Source organism: Peromyscus leucopus, chromosome X (assembly GCF_004664715.2).
Source record: "Peromyscus leucopus breed LL Stock chromosome X, UCI_PerLeu_2.1, whole genome shotgun sequence".
Classification (NCBI taxonomy): domain Eukaryota; kingdom Metazoa; phylum Chordata; class Mammalia; order Rodentia; family Cricetidae; genus Peromyscus; species Peromyscus leucopus.
Window position 1 is genome coordinate 114345034 of NC_051083.1, and position 19426 is coordinate 114364459.

Here is a 19426-nt window from a genome sequence, read left to right on the forward strand (position 1 = left end):
AAGGAAGGTAGACTGGAAGCAGCCATCATTCCTTGGGAGTGTGGGGGGTTACCTCTTAGCCAACACTTGAAGTTTTGAATGAATTCAACGAAGAAAACTTGGTGGGAAAGTTGCATTACTCAAAGAGTATTGGTTTAAATTTTAATCACATCTGAAGAAATACCCTCTTACGAACATGCTGCCTGGCATGAGACCAAACAAATGACCAATTTGAGACAGAGAGTTTCTCATTACAACTAGTATATGGAAGCATGCTAGAAGAATTATACCTGGACTAAACTGGAATGCATAATTGAAACAGTTTGGGGAAGCATCGTGGTTAATGCCTGTAATTTCAGATCTTGGAAGGCTGACGTGGGAGGATTGCAAATTCTAGGCCTGACTGAGTTACATAGTGAGACCCCTGACTCAAGGAAAAAAAAGAAACAAGGGAAAAAACAAAAGAACATAAAGTGAAGATAAGCGAGGTGTTTAGGTATGGCAGCTGTTGCCATGAAATTTAATTTTATTTGACTTAAGAAATAAGTGACGAGTGGAAAATTTCTCTTGATTTTACAGATACTGTCAAACAGGTATTTCAGGAGCCCCTGAGACCGATGAATCAAATCTTTCCAGAGCAGCAGCCTTGATGACAGAAGCCCCAGTGAGGAAGCTAGTGTAAAAATAACCCTGGCTTCCTGCTGGGGCCACAGTGGGGTGCTTAAGGGGCAAGGTAACTTTCAGGATGAATGGGCTGCTGTGGAATGCTATTTCTAGTTGTCAAGCAAGTTTGGCTTCTTCCAACATCCTGGTAACTCAAAGGGAACCTGAGATGATCTAAAAAAAATCAGGTAGGAGGCAAGCCATTCAAAACGTAACACAAAGCTGAGGTATAAAACGGAATATTTGTATTTTAAAAATACATCTTTGAACACTCCTCACATCTCATTTGCAAAGTATTTTCAGGCAATGCTCTCATTGCCTGTGCTCACTCAGTGCATTCTCTTCTTACCTTCAAGCGAACTCAAGGGAGGCCATGCTCGTGGAATTAGAAGAGCCACCATTTCTACCACAAAAATAATAAAGACCAGCTTACCTCAGGACAACAGCCTCAAATTCTGCCATATTCTTTTCCTATCAAGCAGGACTTCCTAAATGGTCCACTTACACTTGGCAAGGCCATCACAATGTACAGATGGGCACAACTGAACCAGAGCTATCCCTGTCAGTCAGCATTCTGAGGGGAGTTGACATATGTGCAGGACGCCTCACACACCCCGCCTGGTATTTATTCATTAGTTCATTACGTTCAATACTCACATCAGTTCTTTACAAACAGTCAGCATGAAGTAAACAGTATTTACAGCAGTACACAGTTTGCAATTCAACACACTAACAGCGGGAAGAAAGGGACCAACAGACTGTAAGAAGGCCAGAGGGGAAGGACTATTAAAATAAATCCCTTCTGCCAATATGTGCACGTGTACGCACGCCTGACTGATTTTAATTCATAGAAAACTAAACATGCCCTCTTTTAAAAGCAGACTATTTACAAGTAGTTCTGAAAAGCACAAACACAATAGTCACACTGGAGACTTCCTTTGAATCCATCTAGATTTCTTGTTTTAAAATTCTGAAATAGACCTTTTATCTATTAGAGAAAATAACTTTGGAACGTTTGTCAACTTTTGGTTCATAGTACTTTTACAAAAAGCCACAGTTCATGCTTGTTTGTTAAAGGAGAACTGGTGAAGCACCTTGGCGAAGACACTGATGGATTATTCATTTACTGTTCACTGTGGACTGGAAAGACAATGGCAGTGACAGGGAGTGCCTAACACTCCTCTTACTCCTTTTTACAAGTAGCAACATGTGAAGAGAAATCTAGAAACACAAACCACACACAAATCATCAAAACATTTCAGTTAACAGTGCTGAAAACATACAAGGTCTACAACAGTAGTACAGACACTGAAAACATTCCAAATACTCTTTAGCCTCAGGAATTTTTCAATACTACTTATAAGAAAAGACAACCAATTGTCAGAAATAGGAGGAAGTTACAGCACTTGAGGTTTGAGGCAATTTCTTTTTAGGACCTGTAGCTTGAGGTGCTGTTCTAGGATCCTTATTTTAACTTGAAAGATATTCAGGAATGAACTGACAAATTGAAAACAACGTCCACTTGAAAAGCACTGAGATACAAAATCATGTCCTAAGCTTGTCCAGCACACATTTATGTTCAGGATCCCAAATTGCTAGGCAAAGAGATTCAGGTCAGCTTCAAGCCCTCAAAACCGCAGAATTTCCACCTCTTCTCTAGGCTGGCTCCAACTCCAGTCATTTCCTGTCTGAAGGTATGCTGGAGTCTACTCATCAGACATTCCACATCACTGGTGCAGATCTGTGAGACAGAGAGGACATCCTCCAATCAGAACCAGCTTCCCATCCCTGGTCATCTGCTGATGTGTGTGCTGAGGGCTGTGGCAGGGTAATCTAGCTGGTCTTGCGCATTTGTGTGTTCATCTGCTGGGACCACCAGACACAGCCCACTGAACTGTTTTTGCCAAGATCTGGTATGAGTTGCATGGAGAAGTTAAGCATGTAGATAACTGAATGAGGGCAGCTCAGTGATGGGGATGTGTGTCCAGGCCCACTGAAGCTACAAAGTCTTTTTGGAGGGACAGGCAGAAATGCCTGTCAGTGGAGTAGAATTTTCCACATATGTATGAGCCCACCAAGGAAGAGTAATAGGAGTGAAGAATGCTCTCTCTTTCTACTTTGACACATCATTTCTTTCTTTTCCCCAACACCCTCTCCCTCCCACCCCTCCATACAAAAACAAGTCTGTGGATTCCTCAAGGGCCTCTCTTCTCATAGCCAGTTTTTTTTTTTTTTCATTCATAGTGACCTTCTTAATTGTGAGCCTGGGTACAGGGAGCTGATGACCACCAGGGGAACCCTTAAAGAAGCCTGGAGTTAATGCTACACAGAACTTAAGTATCCTTCAAAGCCCTTGCTGGGAGGTCTTGACATTATTCTGGCAGGAAGCTGCTGGGGTGGATTTGGGTCTGGGCCAGCAGTGAAGCTGTGCCTTTCTTACAGTGCTTCTGATTAACCAGATCCACTTAAGTGAAAGAAGCACACTGTAGGGTACCACAGAGAGTAGAACTCCCATTTCAAAACATGTGACTAGATAATGGATCCAGCTATATACTATAGATAGATACAGCATAGATATGGAAAACAGTGAAATTACAGGCTAAACTTAACAGTGATTATACTTGAGTTAAGACTATAGGAAATTTTACTTTTTCTTCACTATGTTTCTATATAGTTTGCACTCAAAGACAACATGTATTATTTTTAAAAATTAAAAAAAATGAGAAAATTGTACTGACATATAGTTCAATATCCTGCTGCTGAAACTGATCACATGGTCCTGATATTGCTGTTCCATCATCCCTTTACCTGCCAAGTGGGGTATATGGCTGCAGATTAGAATTATTTCCTCGAGGGAAATAAGGAGGTAATGTACTCTAGAACTAACACAAAGGCCATAGAGGAAAGTGTATCCCTGAAGTTAGAATATGCTTAGGACAATTAGGTTCCCAAATGGCCAGTGTCTTTGCTAAGAGCACCAAGGCTTCTCTAATTTATCATTTGGACAACATAATGTCAGGAACCCATACTCAACAGCACTTCCCAGGAGGCCCTCCCTGTTTGGTGAAATAGTGACACAGTCCACAGGGAAGCTTAACTAAATGTTACTTCGAAAAAAACCACATCATGAGCTTATTTGTTGCAAGGAGGAGTTGAGAGTCTGCCCCTGCTGCTATGAAGTACCCTTGAGTATCTGGAGAATGAACATGTCCCCTCACTTCATGTGACCTGTGAGCTCCTCCTTTGAGGATGACATGCAGATAAACGGCCCACAGATCAGCTAGGAGTAGCTAGCCAATAGACGATCCAGAAGCCCTCAGCACATTGTCCCATCGGTTTTGCACCTTCCTCGACTGTTTCGTAGCACGTAATGGCAACAGTGATGGGGAGATGGTAAGACTTCCAATCTTATAAATCACAATTTGCTGATGGCTGGAGGCCCAGGACAAATCCAATGGTTAAGAGAGAAAGTAGTGGCTCATTTGCTGGCTATTTGGTAGCTTGCATGGAAATCAAGAAAAGGAAGCTAGAATCTTCTAAGATATATCTTAGGAGTAGGTTAGCCAATTAATTTTAGTTTGAATGGGATTTCCTTGGTTTTAGCACCACAAGTTTCATGTCTCAGGAAATTTCTCGGTTTTAGGCAAACTAGGAGAGAAAGTCATATATTTCTAAGAGGGATGTTATACATTATCACAATGAGACTGGAAGCAGGGGAAGCTTGCGTAGATCCATAAGGACTCTGGTCAGCTTATGCTTTTAGAGAGTAAGGCCACCTACACAGAAATAAGCCTTCATCCTTCTGTCTCCATTTGAGTTTCCCACATACCTTATTATCAAGACGGTGCAAGTAGGAACAGATGTATTCAATGCTCGCTCCAAATGGGTGAACATGAAGGAATGTGGAGATGATCCCTGTGGAGACAAGGCCCCAGGGGTTATTACACTTCACCATGAAACTCCTTGAGATTCCACAGAGAACGAACTCATATAGACAAAATGCACATAGGTACACTATACATACACTGGGCAGTATTTTAAGTTTGCATCGATCTTATTTATTTAATCTTTATACCAACCCTGTGGCATAGGTAACTGTCAAGCCCCATTTCACAGATGAGAACACCAAGACAAAGTGTCAGCACATAGCTGACAAGTGGTAGAGCGGGTATGTGAACTCAGTGGTTCTTATCACTCACTGCTCTTCCCTGTGCGATGCCACTCAGAGTGAAGCTGGCATGTGACCCACTCCCATCACTTGCCATCACTGAGAACAACTTGAATGCTGCGGGCCGCAGGAATATCATAAAGAACTCAGCTGGTTATGGCAAAGTCACTACCTGGAGGAATCAGGGAATTCCTCCAATGGAAGCCAAATCCCAAGGAGTTTTTGGTGTTACTTGGCTTGTTATATATCAGCTGTATTCTGTTATGAAAATCATGTGTGCCTTCATAGTTTTCCCAATTGATTTTTCCCTAAGAAGGGCTAACAATGTGGACTGATCACTCTCTAGACATACACATTCCAGGGATTTGGAGAACAGCCTCAGGAAAGGCTTTCTCTGGAATCAGATATCTCCCCTAGCCACTTTCAAGGACTAAAGGAGACATCACCCAGGTGGTCACCCAATTTCCAAGGATTAACAGTGATAACAACCCACAGGCGAGTCTCCTGACTTAAGGTAAATTCCACAAGGGGACACCGCCTAGGTCAGGTAGACATTAAGTAATAGCTTTACACAATTTAGCTCAGACCCCTCCTTTCTTACAGCCTTACTAACTTTATAGACCTCTAACTACTTACCTAACCACTTCTAGGAATATTTAGATAACCTTCTGTACTAACAGCTATGCTCAGCCAGAACTCCCAGTTCAAGCCTCCCTGTAATTATCATTATTGGTAGCATCCGGCCAGGTCCATCACCGGATGGAGGGAAGTACCTTATCAGAGATACCTCTACTCTATAAGAACAGACTTAAGCATCCAGGCTACCTGTTTGAGAAGGCCTGGTGGATGTGCTAATTAAGCTTAACTTCCTCCTTTCCCAAACCTTACCTCCAGTTCCAGATCTCCCTTTAACTATCACCAGAGGCATCTAGCTGTACACAGGTTGCCTAGAGACTGAGCACACTTTCCCCCACCCTGCAGAAAAATGGCAGACAGCTTGGACAGATAGGAGCCACAGGAAAAAAGAAGACAGTTTTATTTTTCTCCCATTGACCTAGCAACTTATAGATTTTAACATCCTTTACCAAACACATTTAAGGTTATAGTTGTGCATGTAAGATCCCTCTTCTTAGATATTACCCATATTTAGCCTTTAGTTAATTCATTAGTCACTTCCCCTTTGGGTCACAAATGGTAATTAACAACTAGTGCCCCTCTTTGTAATTCTTATCAACCTTCCATTTGATCCTGATAGAGGACAATCACTGCCTGAGGAAGTTCAGGCTGAGTGTCCTGGGTGGAGGGGAGGATTGTGATTTTGGGGAGATATATAACTGTAAAGCAGAGGACAGAGAGGGGGGAGAAGAGAATGGAAGAACTAGATGGGTAAGAACTTGAGAGGAACAAACTGAGATGGGGAAGAACTAGATTGAAGGGCTACAGGAGAGTACTAGAGGAACGAGATGGAAGATGAGGAAGAGCCAGATGAGAGAGAAGGAGACAGGAGAGGAGATGATATGGGAAGGAACAAGATGGATGAGAACCTAGAAGGGACAGAACTAGATGAAGGAATTAAGATAGAACATAGAGGGGATCGCAGACAAGTGTAGAAAGAAATCAGGCTAAAGATGACCTAAATATGAGAGCAGAATATAAGCTTGTAACTGTCACAGAATAATAAAGTATATGGACTAAGGAGTTTCGTGTACATAGATTCATTTCTTCCCATTAAAGATTAATTATCAGCTGGTTGTAGATTCTTCCTGGACCCTGGGAGGGGACTATCGAGGGGCTGGACCCCCCTAGTCCCCGATACTTGAATGTCAGAGTTCAGATGAACTTAGATTCTGATGGGGGTTTTGGCAGTCATTAAATAAGACTTCATGCTCTTAGGAATTAAGGATGTCTTGTGGGGACCACACATCACATACTTCGCCATATTAACTTAGCTCCTCCCACAGAAGAATCTGCTGATTGTATCAGGGTTTTATTTTGTGAGTTGCTCTAGAAAGAAATGCCAGACATTTCCTTCACGCCGACATGAGTGCTCACTGCCATTGTGTGTGGAGGGCCCCAAATGTGTTCCTACAACAGAGTTCTCACAGCACTTTCCAGCTTACAGATGTCATGTTCATTGTTCTAATACTTAGCTGGCAACAACTAGAAAAATCGTTCAAAAATTGTAGAGATTCATTTTTTAAATGCTTGTGAATTCATTTCCTTTTAGCAGATCTTCTAGAATTGAGCTTCCTGAAAACTACCAGGAAATATGAGTAGACATTGATTTGGTTTAGAAAGTACAACTTTTCTGTCCTTTCAGAGGCTCACAAAGAATAGCACAAGTTTAAAGTATAGCTTGAAATTCAATTATTTTTTATGAAAACCTTCCAAATATTAGATGGCGAAGGGTGGGCTGAGAGAATCTGGGAGGAATCAGAGTCAGAAAATCTGTTCAAAAGCGATACTATTACTTTTATTATTACTTTATTCTTAAATGACCAGGTAAATTGAATTTCTAAGCTTGATTTGAGTTGAAAAACTTCAGTTCTGAAGAAAAAAGTCCATATTCAATGAAAGTCGAAATGTCATGGCTAAGGAAAAATAACAAGTGCTAAGAAATAAGTTCAGAGGTTTAAAAACACTAATCAGTTTTTGTGAGTTCACACTCAAAGACCGTATTTAAAAACAGATTTCTCCATCAGCTAAAGACCACATTCTTTAAAGCGAAACAACAGGTAGTCATTTGAAGGAATCTTTTTTTCCATAGGGATATCCATTTATAGAGAAGTTCCTCTCTCCCCAATACTTCTCTGTCACCATGACAATTGGTTAAAAACTTTTGACCTGAAAAGTATTAAAACGTTGTTGTGTTCTTTTTTTGAAGTCTCAATGGCAGATCCCCTTGTGCATCTTTATTAATATATCAAAGCCTTATATCAGAGTATAACATCCATTACCAAAGAAGACAGATATAACTTCAAAATACATAGAAGTCAGTCAGCATGGAAGGCTTTGGAGGGTGGGGTAGAGTTACCTTGTGGATCACTTCCTAGAAGGAATCTTGGATTAATCAACCCCTGCTAGAGGACCATATCATTTGAACCCCAATTTTCCATTAGCTCCCAAATGGACCATGAAGTTAACAAGCATTTGTGACTATTCCTGGAAGTGCACGCTGTTTTCCTTGTACTGAGGGCTGACTAGTGTCCTGTGTGAACTGATCTGGGATAGGTGTCATGTTAATACTTGGAATCGACCTGTGAGGTAATACCTTGTTCAATTTGCAGATGGAGGAGCTGAATCTCATCAAACAGATATGGGCATCAAGATGGGCAGCTATGGCTGCCCCGTTCTTTTTTTTTTTTTTTTTTTTTTTTCAAGACAGGGTTTCTCTGTGTAACAGCTCTAGCTGTCCTAGAATTAGCTCTGCAGACCAGGCTGGCCTTGAACTCACAGAGATTCGCCTGCCTCTGCCCCTCAAGTGCTGGGATTAAAGAAGTGTGCCTGGCTAGCTGCCCCATTCTTTAATTGTAAAATTAGGAATTTCTTTTAGATAGTAAGAGAAATTCTAGCATTTACTGTATCAGAGCACACTAGAGTCTAACACATTATTGACAATTTCGAGTCATTTGTCAATGTGATATAATGACAAAACTAATAATTTTTCTCCCAGTTCTTGGTACATAGATCCTTTAAAAAAACCCATTGAATTGCACATTTATTCATTTTATTTATTTATTTGTGTGTGTGTGTGTGTGTATGTGTGTGTGCGCGCATGCATGTGTGGGCTGAGCACATGTAAGTGGAGGCTACAGACAACTTGCAAGAGTCAGTTCTCTCTTTCTATCACGTGAGTCCCTGGGATTAAATTCAGGTGGTAAAGCTTGGCAGAAGGTTCCTTTACCTGCTGAGTCACCTTGTTGGCCTCAGTGTAATGTGTTTTCTGAGACTGGCCTTGAATTTGCAATCCCCCTGACTCTGTCTGCTGAGTGCTAAGATTACAGGTATATGCTGCTAGCCTAGTTAGACATCTTCTTGTGATAGTACTGTTGGCTGGGAGCCCTTTACTAGTTTCATGGTGGGAACTGGCCAACACAACAGGAAGGCTAAGGCCTAACAAGAGTATGGGGCTTTGAGGTTCCCTAACCCCAAAGCCCACATACATAACGAAACCTCCATAAAGACATGATGGAAATCAGAGAGCTTCCCAGCTGGGGAACACATAAAATGGAAATGCTGGGAAGGCAGCACAGCAAGCCCACAAAGGTACAGAAGCTTGACTCCTTTCCTCTTAGTGTCTTGTCCTATGCATCTCTTCCAACTCTCCATTCTTGGGTTTCACCCTCTACAGCAGCCGTTTTCAATCTTCTTAAATGCTGCGACCCCTTAATATGGTCCTCATGTTGTGATGATTCCCAACCATAAAATTATTTTCATTGCTACTTCATAACTGTAATTTTGCTCCTGTTATGAATCATAATGTAAGTATCTGTGTTTTCCTATTCCACTCCCAAAGGGGTTGTGAACCACAGGATGAGAACATGCTCTCCAACATGCTGGCAGTTGTTCAGTCAAGTACTTCTCAGAGTTCTGTGAGTTGTTCTAACAAGTTATAGAAGCTGGTTGGTGAGGTACTGGGAAGTTCCTGACTTTGTAGCCAGGGTGTAACTTATAGTCTGGATCTAGAATGATACTCAAAGGCTCATGTGATGAAGGGTAAGTCCCATCCTGTGGCACTACAGGGAGGTGGTAGAACTTTTAAGAGGTAGAGCCCAGTGGACAGGCTCAAAAGCATGTTTTTTTAAAAGGGCTGTGGGTTCTTAGAGCCTCTCTCTTGTCTGTCATTTATCTGGCTCTCTCTCTTGTCTGTTATTCATCCTGGCCATGAGGTAAATGATTTTGCCACGTTTCGATTACAATGCGCTACTTTATTGCAGGCCCCAAAGCACCAACAGTGCCAACCAATCATGGAGTGAAACTCTGAAACTGTCCACCCACATAAGCCCTTTCTTTTTGTAAAGCAGTGTTGACCAACACATTTTGGGATCTGCTGTTTGAGCCTGGTATCTAAAGTGAGGGCTGATTTGTGAGACTGAGTCTTTAAACCTGTGGAATGTAACTTCAGCTAGTTGACATCCAAACTGAATTGATGGTCAAATACATACTTGGTGTTGAAGAGTTGGAAAAGTGGTCATGGAAAGAATATATGCTGTGTCAAGAAGTAAAAACAAACATCCCTTCATTTGGTGTCAGAAGTGTCCTGAATAAAAATGGCTCAGTCTTGAAAGGCAGACACTTGCTATGGAGGCTGATCTGGGAAACCTTGGCAGGGTCTGTACTGGCCTTCTGAATGCACGGGGAAGGGCCCTCTCTCCTTGTAGAGAGATGAAAAAAACTACAGTGTGCTTCTCCTGTTGACCCACTCTTAGTATAATGCTGACATTGACACACTTAACAAGACAGTGGCAACACGAAGCCAGAAGTGCCTTGGAGCTGTCCTTAGAATCTTTGTGGAAAATGTCCTTGCTCTTTCCCTATCCCCTTTCGAACTTGAGTTCTTGCACCACCATACTCCATACTGCTTGGCAGACACTTGACTCTTAAATACCCCCTCCTGTCTTTCTGTATACCTGATGGGTTTTTTGGGTGTGTTGGCTTCCTTACCCACTAGCAGTGCTTCACGTTCAGATTTGATAGGACTGCCGAGCACGGTCTTCTCAGGAGGGAGGTCACTTTCCTGGCTTGATGCACACAGTCTAGAAGCACAGTTTTCCTGCGGGAATAACATGCTTCCTGAGTCAGTTCACCTTATGTGGCCAAAGAGTTGGTTTCAATTAATTTCACAACAGATAACTTTTATTAAAAGATGGGAGATACATTCTCACTATGTTGCCCAGTCTGTTCTGAAACTCCCAGACACAAGATCCTTCGACCTCAGCTTTCTGAGTAGCTGGGATGACAGGTGTGTGTGCCCAGCAATAGGTCCACAAAACCATCACAGTACCATCAAAACAACATAGTCCAATTTGGATTACTGAAAATACAAATTACAAAAACACCACAGATAATCCAAGCTATCCTTTAAAAACATTTATTTGGTGTGTGTGTGTGTGTGTGTGTGTGTGTGTGTGTGTGTGTGTGTGTGTACCATGGTACACATGTGGGCCCTGGGAATTGAACTCACTTATTTCAGGCTTGGCAGCAAGTACCATTACCAGCTGAGCCATCTCACTGGTTCCAAAATATCTTTATGTGACTTCAAAATGCAGAAAGTTGTAAACATTTATTTTCACAAGTATTTTCCTGGGAGGGACACTTAACACTTCCGTGTATTACATAGTAGATATTGTTAAATATGTATTATCTCCATCATACAAATGAGGAAAAATTATATATGAGGAAAGGATAAATTGGGTAATTTTGCTATGATTGCATTGTTAGGAAATAGAAATGGGAGAGTTAGCATTTCACATCAGGTTATATCCACTCATATTCTCTCTCTCTCTCTCTCTCTCTCTCTCTCTCTCTCTCTCTCTCTCTCTCTCTCTCTCTCTCTCCCACACACACACACACACACACACACACACACACACTCACACACACAAACACACACACACACTCAACATTAGATCCATACTCTGCTTATGGTGAGTCCCACATCTGAACAGAAAATCTGTGAAGTACCCATTCTACTTAGGCATCAGTGCTGGCTTTTGGACTAGAAATTAGAACCTTTACCTATAGACTAAAGACTCTGTTTCTCTTCTCTGCTTTCAGTTAAAATATTTCTGGCTTTATAGTCAGAAATGGCCATGAATAAAAGAATCAACTGTCAGTTGCCTTCTTTGTTGTGGAAACTTCTTCTGAGTCTAGCCGTTTGGTTTTATGAGATATTCAGGTGAAAGCCATACCCGGCAGGCACTGAATCTGAAAAGTGTTCCTATACTGTGTGTGGATCTTTCTATCTTTGGGTGTGGAAAAATGCCTTTCTACATTGTATAGATGAAGAAAGAGCTTTCAGAGGGAGGAATACAAGAGATTCCGGCATCAGTCTCACTGTTTCAGTCTTTTACTGTTGTAAAGAGAAGTGCTGGGGGAATGCTAGGTGGGGGTGGGGTGGGGGCAGACCACGGTTGAGTCAGACACTCTGACACTTCTTCCCTTCCACAGGCTCTCAGCAGGGGCTGCACTTCTGTGTCCTTTAAAGCATCTTCAAAGCTTGCTAGATACCGCCTTGGAAGAAGTGAATGGTCTATGCTGCAAGACATCTGTTTTATGCCACATCTGATTTAAAGCCCTGGCTTATTTCTAAGGCAGGGGCTTCACATCTGCTTCTAAGTCCCTTACAACCTTAAGTGAGCCAGTAAGCCATTTCTTAAGTGTGGGCATTTAACAGATTGAGTTTGATTTAAGATATTAAGATTCTCTGAGAAGTCTTAGCCATCTTGAATGGCTAAATTCAGTTCCTCAACTGAATCTGATTTCAAATTTATCATGCTGGCATTTATTTTCTTGAACTTCACTAGCAGATTCAAGGAGGTAGCTCTTTCCACCAGTATAACAGATGTAAGTCACACTGTTATATTTCAAAACACGGCAAATAGTTCATACTGTGGCTTACTGTCAAGAAACCCAAAGAAAAGCAGCAAACAGAGCCCTCATAACCAAAACTTACTGCTTGCCTTTCAACCTGAAATTTTTTTTGTAGTCTAATGTGATGGTCTTTTGCTTCATAACCTAATTGTTTCAGGTTGAAATATTTGGTCACAAATCAACTTCACAGAGAACATCAGTTTGTAATGATCTGTCACGATTTTTTTCTAAAAGAAGCTTTGCTTGACATGACTGGAAAAAAATCTGACTCACTGTTTTCTGATTATCAGTTGGCTCTCTCTTGCCTTCTTTAGCTGTCATTTTGTGGTATATTGGAGATGAGAAACACTTATCATTAAGCACAATATGACAAGTTTCTTCTGTGCCACCTGACCTCTTGTTTCTTTAAACAAAATTCTCCACAAAGCAGAAAGCAGCCTCTACTAAAAATGTGCTTAAGTCAATTTGCAATGGCAATCTAAAGAGGGATGGGAAGCAGGATAGCAGCACCGTGGCCCCTTGTCCATCTAGGGTCTTCAAGCTGCACAGTGCATTTTATACAGGAAGAGAAACAGAGCTATGTTGCAGCTCTGGGACAATTGAGAAAGTCTGATACCATGAGGAAAGTCCTGATAGTACAGCAGCTTTGGCACTTTTCAATTAAATGCTTGATAAATGAATTTCTCTGGGATTGTGCTCATTTCTTTAATAGCACCCACAAAAGTGGAAAGTGAGTTGATTTTATGATGTGGAAGAATTAAAAGCATATTGCAAATGGCCTCTGAAAGAAAACATTTTCAATCATTTGTTTCAACTACACCAAGGTTGCCAGTTCCTAATGGCTCTCTGGGGCCCATTCCCATGCTGGTAAACACACCCAGGGCCTGTATGTGCTCTGCCTTCCTGAGCTGAGCAAAGAAGATCATCAGCAGAGCTCTTGCAGAACTAACTGTGCCATTGCTGATGTTGGACTTTTGGTCCAAGCCCCAATGTTTTCTCTTCCTTCTCAAATATCTACAGCAGGGAGTTTTGGTTAATGAGTCATTTTTTTTTCTAGAGTATAACTTCAGCTGAGTACTGAGGCATATGAGACTGGAGAGGTATGACACACAGACATCAGGAGACTTTATACATCTAAAAGGACACACCTGACTCTCAGGTGACACACAGACATATCCAAATGTTAAATAGACTCTCCTAGTGTCTTCACTGTGTTCTTTATGTAGCAGGCTCTCACTATTAAGTTTCACCTTCCCTTCTATTTTGCTATTATCTGACTTTAGAAAACTGTGTCTCCTTGTTTCTTTATAAGGCTTCCCCCATTTTGGTGTTGGCTATTTTTGTTTGTTTGTTTGAGACAGGGTCTCATATACCCCAGACTGGCTCCTAACTTGCTATGTAGGTAAGGATGACATTTAACTCCTGATCCCCCTGCCTCCATTTCTTAAGCTTTGGGATTCCGGTGTGTACCACCAAGCCTGACTTGGTGTTGGCTGTTACTCTGACCTGTGGCTGCTCATGATCACATAGAGTAGGTGTAAAGAAGTGTCAATGTTCTAGCTGCATTTCTGCTTTAATGAAATGTTCAGTTAAAGGTGTGCTTATCTGGGAAGATGGAACTTCAAATAAGAAATTGCCTCCATCAGAGGCACAGTTTGTAGGGCACTTTGTAGGGCACTTTTTCCTGATTAAGGATTGAAGGGAGAGGGCCCAGCCCACTGAGGGTGGTACCACCTTTGGGAGGTGGTCCTAGTGTTGTAGAAAAGGCAAACTGAGGAAGCGATGGGGAGCAAGCCAGTAAACAACATTTCCCTATGGTCTCTGCTGCAGTCCCTAACTCCAGGGTCCTGTCTTGACTTCCTTCCATGATGAACTCTAAGCTGTAAAGGAAAACAGACCCTTCTCCAAGTTGTTTTTGGTTGTAATGGTTATCACAACAATAAGGAAGCAAACAAGAACACATGGGCTTTCTCTGTTGTTATTGGTGTGAGAAGATGAAGCAGGGAAGATGGAGGAACCTGACAGTTGGAATGCATGTAAACCAGAACCTTTAGAAATGCTAAGTACTTCAAAGCTGAGCCCTTGACACAAGAACTACCACTGACAGGGACTTTGAATTCCCAACTAGCAGTGTTTTCCAAAACTTCTAGGGTATTTTCATTATCACTGAAGGGTGGGGGCGGGGAAGGGAAAGATTGATGTAAGACTCATGTACCTTATCTTGAAGATTTTCCAACATTTTTTCCACCTGTAACTTGTCATCTTTGAGTTTTTCAAGTTCAGCTTCTTTCTTTTTGTATTCCTCTTGGACTTTGAGCAGATGCTTCATGAAAGATTACAGATAATGACATCACTCATTTAGGCTACACACTTCATGCCCAATCCCTTGCTGAGGTTAGGTATCAGGTAGACCAGGCCCATTTCCCCTCTACAAATAGTACTTTTTCCACATAGAGCAAAAGAATCTTTGGAAAATCAAGATATTTTTCTCTCCTTAAAAATCTGGTTCTTAGATATTTCTTCTGAACTTATTTATATTTTATAAAGAACCAGAGAAACTAACAAACACAATCACTTAGCTTCTTCTCTGTCCTGGCCATAGGGAAGCAGCGCATGCAGTTAATATTGTACAAACTGCATCTTAATTATTGTGGAGACATGAACTTAATGTTGAAAAACATTGTTGTGAAGTCATCTGGCATGCTAAATTTGACTTGTGTAGGTAAGATAGTCATGAATTCAAATTTTACATATTAGTAGCCAAGGAACAGGATTTATTGATATCGGTAATGATAACAAATACTATTTATCAAATTCCCAGTATGTACTAAGTAAGCATTGTGCTAAGGGACTCATGTGCAACAATTCATGTAACCTTTCCTAAGGCTATTCAGATATGAATTAGCAGAGTTAGATTTAAAACCAGGCCAGGTAACCCTGATTTATACTCTATTACCTAAATCAATATTTACTACAAATCTTTGGAGATAAAATGGGAAAATGTTCATTCGTTATAATATTATTTTCCCAATGGAAAAAATAATCAAAATGAATGAAATTAATTTTTAGGAGGTAGAGACCTCTTGCTGAGATCTTTGCATGTTAAGTGACTGAACTGTTTTTATGTGTAATGGTTTCAAAAGCAACATAAGAGAAACAATGATAAAAATGTTCCTGAGGTCTTATTTTCAGACTTGCAAAAGGCCATCAGCTAAAAAACAAGGTTCAATGCATGTTGTCAAAGCCTTTTGAAGAGTAGCTACAGGGACACATTTTTTTGGTAGAAAGATCTCTGATATAATTTATGTATTCTAATTAAACTCTGTGGTGACAATAAAAGGAAGGTAAGCATTACTTCACACATTTTGCTAATGGGAAAGGTGAAATATTAATGTGATAATACTTGTCACACAGGAAGACAATGGTGACAGAAGTAATAACACAGCGATGCCAGTGCCAGAAGGGACTCCCTGTTCATCATTTATAGTTTCCAATCAGCAATTAGTTTGCCCTAGATAATTTCAAGGCACAGAGTTGAAATGTACTGCAAAATTTAAAATGTACAGAAGATGGTTGGTAGATTGTCATGACAGAATGTGATCATATCCTTACTCAGAAGCACTAGTCCTTCACTCTAATCAAAGAAGGTGTTGACAGCTTTTAAATAGGAGGCTCACTGTAGTGATGGCTACATCAAACTTCGAGATATTGACCATGAGCTTATTATTCATGAGGTTTCATTTGAATGCAGTTTCCACTGGATTTAATTATTTCTTTTTCCTTTTATTCAAATTAATCTTTAGAGCTCATTCCATTTATTTATTTATTTATTTATTTGTTTGTTTGTTTTTACATCCTGACTGCCATTTTATTTTTTATTACACATGCACCCATGGAGGCCAAAAGAGATCATCAGATACTATGAAGCTGAACATATAGGTGGTTGTTAGTTGTCCAGGGTGGGTGATGGGAACCAGATACTAATCCTCTGCAAGAGTAGCAAGCACTCTTAATTGTGAAGACATGTCTCTCCATCCCTCTACTTTAATTTTTATGCTTGGAATTATGTGCTTTTAAACTCACATAAATTACTGTGAAAGTAAAATAAAAAACAACAACCCAGTATTACAGTCTCAAAGCACTGATAGTTACTACAAGGTCCCCATTTCCATGAAAATCAAGAGTGAGATGTTTGTTGTTTCTTCTAAAAGACTATATTTTGTTGTTTTAATACTTACTGATCAGCATTTTATCATATGCAAGTAATTGAGGGTTTTCTGATCTTTTTGCTTCAGCACACCTCTTGGCAAACGAAGAACAGATGCTATCCTTCAAAATGACACAGGGAAACAAACTGTCCGTACCTGTTGCATCCCTTGAAGAGCTTGCTGCAGAAGCTTCAGCTGCTGTTCCTTGTTTGGGTCATCTTCCCGGTGGGCTTTGCCTTGTTCTTGCTTGAGCAGTTCTACCTCATTCCGGTAGGCGTCTAGCTGCCAACGGAGGCTGTCATTTTCCTCCTTCAGAGCTTCTGTCTGTGATACTAAGGCTAAACAGTCAATGGAAAATGGAAAATGTTAAACTTTATGTCTAGATGTTTTTATGGTACATCTGAGTGCTATGAAAACATGGTACTTTAAATTAATGTGTATAAAAAAGCTGTTTGATAAGGAATTGTAGGTCAGTTTTAGTTGTCCATGGTAGTGAAAGATGGACACAAAAGCACAAAGTCTTGCTTTCATAAATGAAACAGGATTTCAATACACAAATATCTTCATTGTGGTTTACACTTTGCAAACCAAATGTAACTATTTGGAAGTACCACCCATTACTTTCAATGAAATGGAGCAAGTGATAAGAGCACTGTAATGATCAAATGTAGAACTAATTGCCTTGAACAGATAACTGCCTACACAATTTTTTTAAATATGCATTTTAAAAAAACTAGTGTTCACTAATATTATAGAAGAAAAGTAACTGCATAAACCAAGATAACAACATTTTTACTTTCTGCATACAAAAACATCTCCCCTGCATCTTGACAATGAGTAAGAAGCTGAACAAATCAAAAACAAACAACTCTTTTTTGCTTGTTTTTTTGATACAGTGTCTCTCTTCATAGGCATGTTTGGCCTAGAACTTGCTATGTAGACCAGGCTGGCCTGTAGCCTTGGTAGCCTGGAGCTTGCTGTGTAGACCAGGCTGGCTTTGAAAATATAGATCTATCTGCCTCTGCTTCCCAAGTGCTGGGATTAAAGGCGTGCACCACCATGCCTTTCTTAAGAATTCTTCTTGCTGTCTTCTGAGCACTGAGATGATTCAGCAAACAACTCCTCAAATTAGAGACAGAGACACTGAATACAACAAGTCACATCTAGAACCTGAATGCCCTGAGCAGAAACCCTCATGGGAACTAGTGCCAGGTTAGAGAAACAAATTGAATTATTGGAGGCTCAGTATGGATAAGCCATCAAGTTAAAATCTCCAGAAATAAATACATTGGCTTAATTTAACAGCCTTTACAATCAAATGTCTTTCTGCAGTTAAAAATATCAAAGACAACACAATCCAGATTCTCTGTATAATATCCATCTTTATGTGGCTTATTTTTTTTATAATACCTTTACTGTCTCTTTAAAGATTTTATTTTTTAAAACTGTTTCTTTATATAACTATCTATATTCATTTTCTTCTTCCAAACCTAGGTACATTTTTATACACACTGTAAACCATTTAAAGTCTTATTCCATCTGAATCTGCCTTATTGTGAATCTATTGCTTTAAACCCCAGCATTACTAGGACTGAAATGGCAGCTTTGGCTGCTGGCTCTGCCCACCTCAGCTTTTCAACATTGCAGAACTACGTTTACTGCTAGCTCTGGGAACCAGGCTCACCACGAACTATAGGAAGCAGTGGGTCTATGCCTCCATTAAAGCAGGGTGTAGCCCAGAAACCCTTTTTTTTTTTTTTAGTAGCAAAAGCTATATCTACCATGCACCATGTTGCATGGCTTGTAGAAACCTCTGTGTAACTCAGTGGGAATCCACCATGCTGTAGCTCTATCCTGCATGCTGTGAACCTGCCATAGCCAGGGGACACATCATTGTACCTAGACCCACCATGAGCAACATGAACTAGGAAGGTGTTCTTAGCTACATTTATAATCTCTTCTTAAGATTTCTCAGATTTTAGGTGGAAATTCTTGCCCCAAGTTGGATGCCATTTGTAGCTGAAGTTTTCCTGGTCTTGTCTGGCTTCTGTGGCCTCACAGTCCTGCAGCCGCTCAGATCCAAGTAAACACACAGAGGCTTATATTAATTAAAACTGCTTAAACATTAGCTCGGGCTCACTATTGACTAGCTCTTACACTTAAACTCTGCCCATTTCTGTTAATCTATATGTTGCCATTCGTTCCATGGTTTTACCTGTGTGCCACTATATGCTGCTCCCTGGACAGTGGGCTGGTGTCTCCTGACTCAATTTTCCTCTTCCCAGAACTCTCCTTGTCTGCTTATCCCACCTATATTTCCTGCCTGGCTACTGGCCAATCAGCATTTTATTAAACCAGTGTACAAAAGCATTATTCAACATCAGGGAGCTCTACTAGGTCCTCACAGTGATTATAAGAAAAAAAAAAAAAACCTCTTTCTGTTTCACAGTGGGAGAGGAACAGCTTTGAAGTTTGAAATACCAGAACATTCTATTCTTAACAAGACCTACCTCCAGGAAAAACTATTTTATTAGAACCTTTTGGAGTTTTAAAATAGCATTAATGAACCGAAGAAGGGTGATACTTAACTCTAGATCAGTGGTTCCCAATCTGTGGTTCATGACTCCACAGGGGTCATATTCAGATATCCTGCATATCAGATATTTACATTAAAATTCCTAACAGTAGCAAAATTACAATATGAAGTAGCAATGAAAATAATGTTATGGTTGGGGGTCACCACAACATGAGGAACTGTGTTAAAGGAACACAGTATTGGGATGGTTGAGAACCACTGCTCTAGACCCTTCCAGAC

The 19426-nt window shown here is 40.5% G+C and overlaps 1 protein-coding gene across 4 annotated transcripts in view; it reads right to left on the bottom strand.

The window, feature by feature from the left end:
• Window positions 1-470: 470 nt before the first annotated feature.
• The window catches only part of Enox2 (ecto-NOX disulfide-thiol exchanger 2), a 288302-nt gene continuing 269346 nt past the window's right edge, over window positions 471-19426 (bottom strand). For all 4 annotated transcript variants that reach the window (XM_037198912.1, XM_037198911.1, XM_028894264.2 and 1 more), the window contains 5 exons: window positions 16768-16949; window positions 14619-14726; window positions 10475-10583; window positions 4472-4557; window positions 471-2383 (listed from right to left, as the gene is read on the bottom strand). In XM_037198912.1, the coding sequence (XP_037054807.1) occupies window positions 2252-2383; window positions 4472-4557; window positions 10475-10583; window positions 14619-14726; window positions 16768-16949 (617 nt within the window). In that variant the 3' untranslated portion in view covers window positions 471-2251. The remainder of the gene's footprint in view (window positions 2384-4471; window positions 4558-10474; window positions 10584-14618; window positions 14727-16767; window positions 16950-19426) is intronic.